The 12,292-nt window shown below is 36.3% G+C and overlaps 1 protein-coding gene across 1 annotated transcript in view; it reads left to right on the forward strand.

Annotated features, from left to right (window-relative positions):
- The window catches only part of LOC109396305 (inositol 1,4,5-trisphosphate receptor type 2-like), a gene marked incomplete at its 3' end in the record, with an annotated part of 113,420 nt that overhangs the window by 92,198 nt on the left and 8,930 nt on the right, over window positions 1-12,292 (forward strand). Inside the window, exons 3-6 of the mRNA XM_019668021.1 lie at window positions 3,741-3,856; window positions 4,675-4,761; window positions 6,818-6,976; window positions 12,131-12,229. Of these exons, the coding sequence (XP_019523566.1) occupies window positions 3,741-3,856; window positions 4,675-4,761; window positions 6,818-6,976; window positions 12,131-12,229 (461 nt within the window). The remainder of the gene's footprint in view (window positions 1-3,740; window positions 3,857-4,674; window positions 4,762-6,817; window positions 6,977-12,130; window positions 12,230-12,292) is intronic.

Consider the following 12,292-nt stretch of genomic DNA (forward strand, 5'->3'; position numbering starts at 1 on the left):
GAAATAAATTTTCTAATTCTAAGGCATTGTTCTTATAATATTGCCTGACTGAACAGAGTACATTTTGTCAGATATCTGACATTTTGGAACTTCTGTAATTCTGCAAACTTTTTGGCCTCAGGTCTTAAGGAGAAGCTTTTGAAAAAATTGAATCCAGATGAATTCCTTTTATTTGTGCTTTTGGTGTTTCATCTATGAGGCCAACCTTTGCTTTTTGATTATTCTTTGAGTCTTGAAAGGCTGAAGAAATTGTCGTTACTTAATTAACAAATGACACTGGGTCCCTTTCTAATTGGAGAGCCCCCTAAAACCTATTTGCCAGCAGTGTATACACCTCTAATGTTTAAGAATGAGCAGGCTGAGGGTGGACGAGAGTGGCAAGCTCCGAAACAGCTGGATTCCTGCTTGCTGGGGAAAAACATGGGAGGCTTGTCCAGGGCTCCGCCCATGTGATGTTAGTGATTGTATCTGCGGATTTTCAAAGATATTACAATGTAGTGGTGATGGCATCTGCTGCTCACTGCCATTGTTTCAGGGTATTTGCAAATTATATACAAAAACACATTGTGGCATCTTACACCAAAGCGGCAAACACCTTCTTGTGAATTGGGCACTTTTGGTTTGTGTTCAAGTTTAACCCGACAACTACTTTTTGTTGCTCTTTGCTAAGAGCTCTGTAAGGGTTTTGTCATCCCTCAGTCTTAGTGAAGCTGTTGCTGAACAAATGAAACAATATTAATAAATACCTGGCATTTGTAATAGGGCTGTAAAGTTCATAGAGTACTTTCACACAGATTATCTTTTTGCATATCTCAGCAGCCCTGTCAATTAGGTGTGGCAGGTATTATTAACACTTTTATTAGACAATAAATTGAGAATCAGACAAAATATGTGACTAGCCCAAGAAAAACATATCTTTTTTTTCTGAAAGAGGCAGAGAGTTAAAACACACCCACCCACCCACCCCTCACCATCACCACCACCAATGACAAAAGCACTTTTACAAACGTCTCTGTATGAACTACTTTCCCTCCCATCAACCAAAATAGTCCTGCACTATTAGTTCCCATGCAGAAACAGATTGGTTATTTACTGTAATAGAAAATGAGATGTCACCTGTGGGAGACCATAAAACTCAGGCCCTGCAATTAGAAAGGGCTTTTGAAATCTAAGGCTTTGTACCTCTGACAGAGTAGGTGGAAGTTGTTCATTTGATCACCATCACTTTCCTTCTCCGTCACTTTACCCACCGCACATCTCATAGGTTGTTAAGCCTATTGATTCTGCTGTTGCCTTTGAAATCTATGGCTACTCTGCCATTCCCATACAGTCGAAATTCTGACCCTCACTGTCCTTTAGCATGCTGGCAGCGGGCTTTTGTGCTGGTGGTCTTGCCCATTTGTTCACATCACCTTTCACATGGTGTAAGAGCTTAAAACTCTTCAAGAGTCGGACATTTTCCGTGAGATAAAGCCCCCACTCTTTACCGTAGCACACAGCACACTGCAGACCCTGACTTCAGCAAACCACTCACTCTGTTTTCATTTCTCAGCCTGGCCCATATATTCCCTGCCAGGTTTGGGGGTGTGGGAGGGGGTGTGGGGGGATGGGCGGTCCCTGAGCATATTTACCTTCTGTGCTTTTGTACTGCCTTTGGCTCCGTTTTGAGTGCCTCTCCCCTCTGAGCGTTGGAGCCCTCTTACCAGTGTGCTGAATTAGTCCTGGTTCCTTAAAACTTGGCTTGTGTCTTCTCCTTTGGGGAGATTTCTGGCCTCCCCTGGTGAAGTTGGCCGCATGCATCTTTGTGCCCACAGCACCTCTCCCGAGTTCCATGGTGAAACTGTAACACATGGTAGATGCCTGTCTTACTCACTAGGTCGTGAGCTTTCTGAGGAGAGGGTCTGAGTCTCAGAATGAGCAGCGCCACCTGATCAGTAAGCCAGGACCATGATGCACACACTCTCTTTGCCAGCTACCCAAAGATATCTCCAATCAGGAGTGCTCCTGGGGTGGGTTAGAATTGAGGACAAATATTTTCTTTGTTAAAGGAGTATTTCCTAATGAATTTGAAGTAATGGAGAACAACATAATTTATCTCTTTTCAGGCATGAAGGAAGTCAGAAGTGGAGACTGCAGATTAGAGTTCACTTCTAGTTGAATAAGGATTTTTGTCTTTGCTGCACTAGAACAGTGTAGAGTTTAGTTACTCGCCTAATATAGGACAGTCAAAACATTTGCATTAAATTGGGAGCACTCTTTGGAGGTAGCTGTAAACAACCTGCATATTTGTGCTTGAAAAAATCTGTACATTCTCTTTGTAGTTGCTAATATATATAAAATAATTTCTAGGGCTTATAAGATACGTTGCCAAGGAAAACAGTTTCCAAGTCTATTTATTTGTTTTTTACACACATGTGCCAAGTGGCAATTCTTGTGTCATAATGTAATTTGGAGGGTTTCTCAGCCTGCTTTTAGAAGGTGTCTATTTTCTGCTACTTAAAAAGTATTTACTCATTTACATCAGTAACTTTTAAACTAGAAATTAAAAATTAGTTTTCTACAGGCTTGTGTGTGTATGGGGAGAGAGGTGATCAGTACAATTTGTGTTTATAATCACAAACTATATTTAAAATTTACAGTTGTCGTTCTTTATCATTTATGCCATTACAACTATAAGTAATTGAGATTTGAAAAGATATCAAGTCCATCATTTAATTTTATAATTAATTTAAAGAGAATAATAGAATGAGCATGTGTGATATGGTGAAGAATGTGACTAAAGTGGGTATTTGAGTTGACTGAATTTTAGTTTTGTTATATCTATTGGAAAAATGAGAATGATCCTAAATATTAACACAGCAACCAAAATAAATTTGTCATATTGAATCCATACAATTTTTTTGTGAGAAAAATGAAAATAATATTTGGATTTTCTATAATATAGCATTACTGTTTTATAACAGGATATTGGGAATTGCCATTTGTTTTAGATTGTAATCTATTCCACAAACGTGAAAAACCATTAGCATATGGAAGAATTCTTTAGTCAAGCTCTTATTTTCCCCATTAGAAGGGTAACATATATTTTGCTTTTTGACTTAGAGATATAACTAACAATATTATTCCACTCTGATTTCCTATCTTGACATTGAGTGGTAGAGTTAGGACTATAATCTTGGTTTTGTTTTTCTTTTTTGCTTTTGTTTTGCCTTGTTTTTATCTTACAACACACTGCATCTCAGATTTCCATACCATATTCATCCCAGGTATGTGGAAACCTGGGGAATGTATGACTGAAATGTGATTGCTGTCATTGTGCCTACTTTTTGCATCCCTTTGATGTCAAAGATAGATACCATGAATAAATAATTAATTATGCAAGATCAAGTAAGGCAGTGAAAGTCACTAGTGCCATTCTATTCTCTTTCTGAGACCAGGTACCCCATTATAATTAAGAAGTGACTTCTAATATAATGATTACATTGGTTTGATTTCTTGATACACTAAAGTATCCTTTAAGAAAATTAAATTAATGAGGAAGGGGGTATTTTAGCAGTCTAAAAAGTTATTTAAAAAGGATGTTCTTGAGAGAATTTAAGAGTTGGCTGGAGGATGGGCTAGATGACCTTTAAATATTTTTTGTTCTTGATGATTCCAAAATTCCAGTGCTAGGCTAAAGGAAAATTGAACGAATACTGGTCACCTTAGTTACAACGTTTTTGTTTGCTGTTTTGTCATAGATTGCCTCTTTAAGGTATGCCCTATGAATCGATATTCTGCGCAGAAACAATACTGGAAAGCTAAGCAAGCCAAACAAGGGAACCACACAGAGGCAGCCTTGCTGAAGAAACTACAGGTAAGGGCCATGCTTCAATTTGTCTGGTTTAGGCTGGACCAGGTACAGCCATCACACAAGATCTTTTTTGAAGCTTAGTCATTTTACTCCATACACAGAGATTTAGAATAGTTATAGTAGCACATTGAAACTGGAAGGGACCTTTAAGTTATAGCGTGTGACCACTGATTTCCTGGTATGTAGGTAATATTATACATCCCTCCTGCTATTTTTTAGGGTGTGCCAGACTAATTCAGAGATTCACCTCAAACTGGAAACCAACTCAAAATCTCTATAGGAATATCAAATCTAATTATATTTTCCTTGGCATTGTACTTAATTTTTTTTTTTTTTGAAAGACTATTGAAAAAAAAAAAGTCTGGTGTTTCTGATTTGGGCTGAGTGTAAACTTGATAGGACTTAATTTGTGTCATTACAATTTCTGTTACTTTCAGAGCTGAAACTGTATTTTGAGACTTTTGAAATTTACCTACTATCCTGGTTGGTTTCTCTAGCAAAATTCCCTCTGCAAGTAATTATAAGACCAGAGAGCCTAAGACTTTTCTGAAATTTCCAACATAAAAGCATTCCAAGATACTGTTGGCCACATTTCAGCATTAAATTGAGAGAATTATCACACTGTGATAATCATGTATTTAATTATTGTTCCCCACCCTCAAGCACCAAGAGTAAACCAACCAGCCTATTTTATTCATGGTTGTATTCTTTGTTCATAAACAACAACCATAACAACAAAGGAAACAAAGCCATTATTTCTTTGTCAGTTATTGTACTGTTTACTATGTTTCTACACTGAATATTTGATAATCATTTTACAGCATGCTGCAGAACTGGAACAAAAACAAAATGAGTCAGAAAATAAGAAACTATTGGGAGAAATTGTGAAATACAGTAATGTTATACAAGTAAGTGTCTATTTACTTTCTCTTAAAAGAGGTGAATATTTTATTGAAAAGTTGGTAGGAAAGCCAAATAGCATTAAGATTTTTGGGATACAATAGTTTGTTCTTTGGTGGGAATTACAGATATTGTGATATTTTCAGTTGATATTCACCACACTATTCTATATGTTTGGGAATATGCCTGCTGTATACACATAAAGAAGTGAGCTTATCTAGATGTATGCACGAATTATTACCTCAAAAGGAAGAAGATGGGGAAACATAAATTCTGAAGGCTTGTAAGGAAATATTCCTTTAGTATTAACGGGACTAATGTGCATCATATGAAGCTTTATCTTTTTATTTTGTAGAGAGAAGAACCTTCTCAAATTGTACTTTTAGATGGAAATCGTCCTTGCGTTATTAGAAGAGCTTCTATTTCAATTAGTATGCACACTGATTTATCTCAGCTGCATTCCTTGCTGTGCTTCACTGAGATCTTTAGATTTTTACTTGGTTCTTTGTTAATATATGCCCCACCTTGTCCCAAAAAGAATGAAAGGCATATATAAAAATACTACATAACGAAATAACATAGAAATAAGTAAGGCAGCTGGGTCAAAGGAAAAAATAATGGTTGAATGAATAGGGTAAAATCAGGGGTGAGGCATGTTTATAAAATCCACGTTGCAAAGTCTGGTTAAACTTGGGCTCAAAGCCTTTTTGTTGCCACTTAGCTATAAGGGAAGCATAATATAGTACAACCATTCGCCTAGGAGGCTTATACCATAGAACTAAGTCAGAGGTCTAGAAGCACAAACATTCCCAGGAAGAAGACCAGGAGAGTATTTCTCCAATGAGCTCTCTTATAGAGGACACTGTTTAGTACAGTAAACAATAGTCTAAAACGACTTCCTTACAGTAAATAGTGCAATGAGGCGTTTCATAGAGCTGTTTAAAAAAATAATATCCCCGGATGTTTCGTTAATTGATCAGAGTAGTTCTCTGATGGAACAAGATGAAGGTGATTGAGTGGGTCTGCAGCTCCCTGAATGTAATGAGTTAATCTAATGATAGATTATGTCATACCTGGGGCTGCATGTCTCTTGGACAATCCTCCATAAATAGAATTTCTCTTATCAAGTTTTGAATAATATTAAGTTCCGGCAAATGGAGCTTATTTTCCTTGTCAAGAACCTACAGTGCAAGTGTTTGTGTGATTAGTTAGGGGCTGAGCCATGGGCTCTAACATGGTGGATCCCAAAGGAGTGGGGTTGGCCCTGAGGGTTTCCATTGGTTTGTGGTAAAATGAGAACCAAGGATGTTATAACGAGTTTTTAAAAAAGCTGATTTCTTCTTTCAATTAAAGAACCTACTCTTTGTTTTGAGATGATTTCCCTCTTATCGTGTATTAAAATAAACATTCTTTTTTGAAATGATTGTATAATAATAGACAGGTAGGTTGTTTTAGTTTTCCTACTCAGTAGACTAATGTTTTAGAAAAATTTTGTCCATAGACTCCAAAAAATCCAAGAAATGGTGCTTTTGTGCTCATCTGAGAAGGGCGTGGGCTCAGCATTCTCTTGCAGAAGTTGCACAGCCTGTAAGGATGAGATGCCTGCCTCCTCACCCAGGAAGAATTAGGGCTATCCGTGGGCAGAAATGGTTAATAATACTAAGTGGGTCAGTGCATTATTTTAGCTTTGTGGTTTTTCTTTAATATATTCTGTTTTTGTGGCTGTGCAGGAATTGAAAAAGGATGTGGTTTGGGGGAACCTCCAGGTCTCCTTTGAAAAGGCTGGCTTTATTCTATTATTTATCAGTTGATGAATCCCCTGGTTTGATTTTTGCATGTGCCCACTACATTAGGAACCAGAATTGGGGGTGGAGATGAGGAGCAGTCCAAAGAAAGGCAACTCAGAAAGATAGTGAGTGTGGAGTTTGAAAAGAGCTTCTTAGTTTAATCTGTAGCCCAAGCCGTGTTATGTGGGCACACAATATACGTATACAGGGACTGCATATGCATATTTAACAGAGGAGCTCAAAGAATGAGGCAGTAACGCATGTCTTTTCCCTACAGCTACTGCATATAAAAAGCAACAAATATCTGACTGTCAACAAGAGATTACCCGCTTTGCTGGAGAAAAATGCCATGCGCGTGTCCTTGGATGCTGCAGGAAATGAGGGGTCATGGTTTTATATTCATCCCTTCTGGAAACTCAGAAGCGAGGGGGACAATGTATGTAAATACAAATTTAAGAGAAAAACAGTGTGTTCTAAAGACAATACTTCTTAATAAGCGGGAGAATCAAGAAAGTAGGAAGGAAGGAAATAGAGTTTTCAGTCTTCAACATATTATTTTTATGTTAATATCTTTAATAGGTTAAAAGCATTTATTTATGGTACAAATTGTGTTCAGGAATCGTAAAATGACAAAGTTCGGCTAATTTAAAAATCATCTTCCAGCTAGAATTTGTGTCAAAAAACTCAAGTAACCTTAGTTTTGGCTGAGCCTGAGGAGAGAGAGGCCGAGTTTGCGTCTCTGCTTAATCAGGAGGGAGCAAGGCTGTAAGGAGCAAGAACTGTGTTTAAAACGTGGTGTCTTCCCCTTTGAATTAACAGAGTAACACAGTGGATCATGACAATTTCATTTACTGGCTCTATGGTCAGCTGTTTACATCTACAGTTTATACCTCTTAAATAGATGTGTAATGTATGGGGAGCTGTAGATTGGCACCTTCTCACTGATAACTAGATTTAACATATGTTGTGGAATATGTGCCTATTGTATCACGTAAATTTTAGTAATTGCTAAAATATTTTCTGCTACTTTATAGAGTGGGGGAAATAAAAATTATGTGAAATGATTCAATAGGATCAATAGTTAGATATTTTTGTGTGTAATAAATAAAGTATCAGGGGACAGTCCCTAGCACGTAGGAGGTGCCCAGCAAATGCTGGACAACTTTCCTAAATAGAATACCTTACAAATATTGGATCACGTGATCAAGAAGAATAGTCGAAGTTTTAAAAAAATGAACATTATACATTCAGAGCAATATAAAAATATAATTCTCATCAAGTTTTGTCAATACATTGATTACATTTTAAATGGTGTAGATGTTTCATGTCTTAGAAATGCCTTCTTTTATAGTGAATCTATTTTTCCAGTGAATTTTGAAGTACAAAGTCAATTCAACAGGATGCAAGCTTCATGGTTTAATTTGGTTAATATATTACCTGGTGATATCCTCTGTAGGTAAGGTTTGGGAGAAGCATGGCATGCAGGAATGGAATGCACTGTGAGCCTTGTGTTTATTTCCCTAGGATATAAATCCCACTTTTTTTCTTTTGGCATCAAGGGATGTGTGCTGTGAGCATGATGTATATTTAAATTTCAGTGGGTAGTTAATTACAATCAACTCTCAGCTATTCAGGGACTGATTATGTTGACGAACAACCTATGTCTTTTGAGGCCCTGTCTCATAATGCTGATTGCCCTCTCCAGTCCCCCACTGAGTGGTGTCCCTGTCTGTAGGTGGTCGATGAAAATTAAATGTCAAAACAAAACCTGAGCTCAATCTGTGAAGGAATACAATGAAATGATTGGATAAATTGGGGCCTTTAGATTAGCTATAGGTTTTATTAATGCATTTGATCCTGTTTATTTATTTATCTATTCCTTTCCCTGATCCCAAATGCCTTTACAGAGTCAACAGAGAGTTGAATGTAATGAACTATGTCAAATAATTAGTTGTATTGGGGAAATAAGAACAACCTACCACCCACACACCCCATCTTGGTGAAAATGGACAATGTAATGGTTAAGTGCAATAGAAATCCTCCTTACATAGATGTGCTCCAGAAAGCATGGCTGAAACAACCTTCCACATTGCTTTTTTGTTGAAACGGCTCACTGTTTTTGCTCACCACTGTGTAGCTTTGTATGTGATTAAGGATCTGCGAAACCATAAGCACGTCCACAGCCCTCTATTTGCCACATAAATACTTGTACTGTAATGCTCATTTTCTTCCCTAGAAATAGGCAGCATTTTCTAAAACATAAGCCTACTGTATTTTATTGAAGGCAAATGGAAATACTATCACTTCATAAGAAGTGGATCAATTTTTACTGATTTTTTAAAAAAAGTATATTAAACGAAGAAAAGGAAATTGCAATATTCAAAGGACTTTTAAAGTTATATTTTACTATTTAGCAATTAGTTAAATTGTGATTAGGTTGTGAGTATAGAACATGATGTTTGGTGATTGAAATAAAATGCAAGAATGAGGCTGATGGTCGTCTGGGGAGAAAAATGCTCATATCCTCAAAAAGCAATGGTTTCTATCATTTAAGAGCACCTCTGTGATGTCTTATAGAATTAAGGGATAGTTTTTGGGGGGAAAATAGATTCATGGAATCCTCAACTTTCTGCTGTGTAAAAGCCCTTGTTTGCTGTTGAGCAGTTAGAAAGTCAATGGTGACAGCCTTGAGCAGAGAACATAAATGTTTCATTTTCATTTATCTTCCCGTGATTGAGTCGTTAATTTTTCATTTTCAATTGTGATCTAAGAAGACATTAGTTCTTTAGCATGACAGTAGATTTAAAAGGGAGAAAAGACCAGATTTCATTTAATTAAGAGTAAAATTCACATTTTAGGGCAAGAACCTCTTCAAATAGCAAGTCGATTTTGCTGTTGGGCAAAACTGGATGCCGTGGATTTCTAGCACAGACAGAACTAAATTCTGGTGTTTTTGGCGTCTACTATAATGTTATTTTCACCATACCAGGTGCCACTTCAAAAGAAGGGTAGTTGCTCAGGCATTTTCAGTAAAAGCCCCACTTGACTCTCACATGGCTGTTACGTAGAATCAACAGATGTGCTTTTGGAATGGCATTTTTTTGTTTTAAAGATATTTGTGAACTAGAGTGAATGTGATGTTGCAGAAAATGTCTTTATGCTCAAATTCTGTATTTAACCTACAGCTTCTCAGAGGCACCTGACCCCGTCAGTGAGTCAGCCCCTATGCTGCTCTCTCCTGAGAATTTCACCAAATTCCATATTTACCAAGTTATCCGATTAGGTGTGAATTCTTTGAGCATAGGGACTTACACACTTATTTCTTACATGCTTTTGTGTTCTTTCTGGTGCCTCTTTTCTTACTGTTTTTATTTTTATTTTTTTGATTGGCATCTTGTCCATTTTATTTTCAAGTTTTATCCATCTTGGTTAGCCAAAGTAATCATCAAGAACATGATCAAGGACCAGGAGATTAGTGAATTAATGTTAGATTCTCCTTGTGAATACTGTTCTTATGAATCCTTGGCTTTTGGAACATTTTGGCTCTATGGCTGTTATCTGAAAATTTACTTTTACTGGTGGTGTTTTGAAGTACATGTAACATGGATTGGCTCAAAGCTTACAGACACCTAAATAAAATAGTAAGACTTCGAGCAGTAAAAATACATGCAATCAAAGTATTCTTTTAGTCGGAAGGGCATAGCTAAAATATATCATTACATTTAGCAAGTTATTGGCTAATATGCACTTCTGTGGAGATAAGATTGACATAGTAAACCAAACCCAATTGTTTATTAACAAGTTGGAAGACCAGATGTAGCACTGATAGGATGGAATATCAAGTCCCAGTATTTATAGTATGAATGACTTCTTAGACTTCAACGTGGCTCTGAGACTTAGAGCTGCCTTGGTGTCATGTGCAATAACAAGCTTTTTCTTTTTCTTTTCTTTTTTTTTTTGAGGATGTTGGAAATATGTTTAAAAAAGTCGTGTTAACTTTTATGTTTATGTTTTTGTTTATACTTAATTTTTAAAAACACCAATTGATGGTTTAAAGATAGAAAACAATATAAAGAAATACCATGAAAAGTCATTTCTTCTATCCTTTTTTCCCTCTCCCCAGTTCCCACCCCTTCTTTCAGTTAACCACTGGAAGGTTCTGATGCATATACTTTTATTACCTTCCTCCCTTTTTTTACACAAAAATAGCCAACTCTGCCCCCTCATCCTCTCACTTAACACTGTTTCTTGATGATCTTTTCCTTACTGTACATAGAAAGCTTCTATGATGGGTCTTTTTGTGAGTCACATCATCTGACGGATGATGAGCTTGAAAGGTAGGGTGATTAATAGAGACCAGTCATATAAACAATAGAAGCTATTTGTGCAAATCAAAGAACAACCTTCCTTTGCTTGATTAGTGAGCTTCAGGCTTCTCTATCATATTTGAATCTCCATATATGGTTTGTGAGAACAATACCATATGTGAATGTAAACTCCTGTAATATAATCTATAAAAGATTAATTTTATATTGAAAATGTGAAATTATGTTCCGTATTGTGTTGGTCTAGGTTAAGATACAGAGAGAAGTTTTGTTTAGTCTTATTGTCTAAGTCCTAATTTGTTTTTCAGTTATCTGTCAAACTAACCTATTCTAATATTCAGTTGGTATGAAATATGCAAAGGGAAGGTATTGGTTTTCATTTCTGAGGTGGTTAGCAATTCTACAAATGAGAGTGTAGGTGCTACAGTAATAAGTCCTTAATGGAACTTAACAACAAAAGTAACTTTAATATCTATAAAATTAAACTGTTCATTGTTATCATTAAGGAAGCATAACTTCATTTCCCCACAGTTTGGGTTATGGATAAAAAGCAGGTATTGTTAATGTTAGCATAAATAAAAAAGCAACCTAGACTTCTCTAGAGAATTTTTCCCATAATCAATTTTAATTTTTATTTAAAAATGAACACCTGGTTTTAGGAGCAATGTTAGTTTGGGATGTTTGAGATAAAAGTTAACCAGATGCCCAACGCCCAAACAATAAATGTATTTCTACAAGGTTGTGCCTAATTCTCCATTTCCTGAATCCAGATGACATTATAATGTTTAATAAATTCCTGAAATTATAGGTGAGATCAAATTTATCAGATTTTTTTTTTATTCCAGAGATAATACAAATGTATAGCAGTTTCTGTTTGCACTTGAGATGGTTCTAATATTTAGCCAGATTGTTTTTTTGTGGCAGATGTATTTTCTTCCTATATGTGCTGTGCTCATAGCATAAGACTGCCTGTGGAGGTGTTTATAGACATTGAAAAAACTCTAACTTAAATGGGGACTGCTCAGAAAAGGAGCTACACTAGCTTCGTGAACCCATATTGATAGGCATTTTGGGACATGATTATATGACCATTTATCAGAAGATTTTTTACTTCCAAGAGAAAAAGAATTGAACTAAAATTTGTATGGAGGACAAACAGGCCAGGTGTTAGGTCAAGAATGAGGACTTCGCAGTTATTTTTAGCTTAAAATATAGCACCAAAGATCCATGCCATTTCTCAGTTGCAACTTATTTCTGATTCCTAGATTGTTGTAGGAGATAAAGTTGTTCTGATGCCCGTGAATGCAGGACAGCCACTACATGCCAGCAACATAGAGCTTCTCGATAATCCAGGGTGTAAAGAGGTAAGTTGAAGAGGAAAGGAAGTTAATGTGTTGATTCTTTTATGAGAGAAATAAATAATGTAT

The sequence above is a fragment of the Hipposideros armiger genome, unplaced genomic scaffold (assembly GCF_001890085.2).
Source record: "Hipposideros armiger isolate ML-2016 unplaced genomic scaffold, ASM189008v1 scaffold_513, whole genome shotgun sequence".
NCBI classification, from domain to species: Eukaryota; Metazoa; Chordata; class Mammalia; order Chiroptera; family Hipposideridae; genus Hipposideros; species Hipposideros armiger.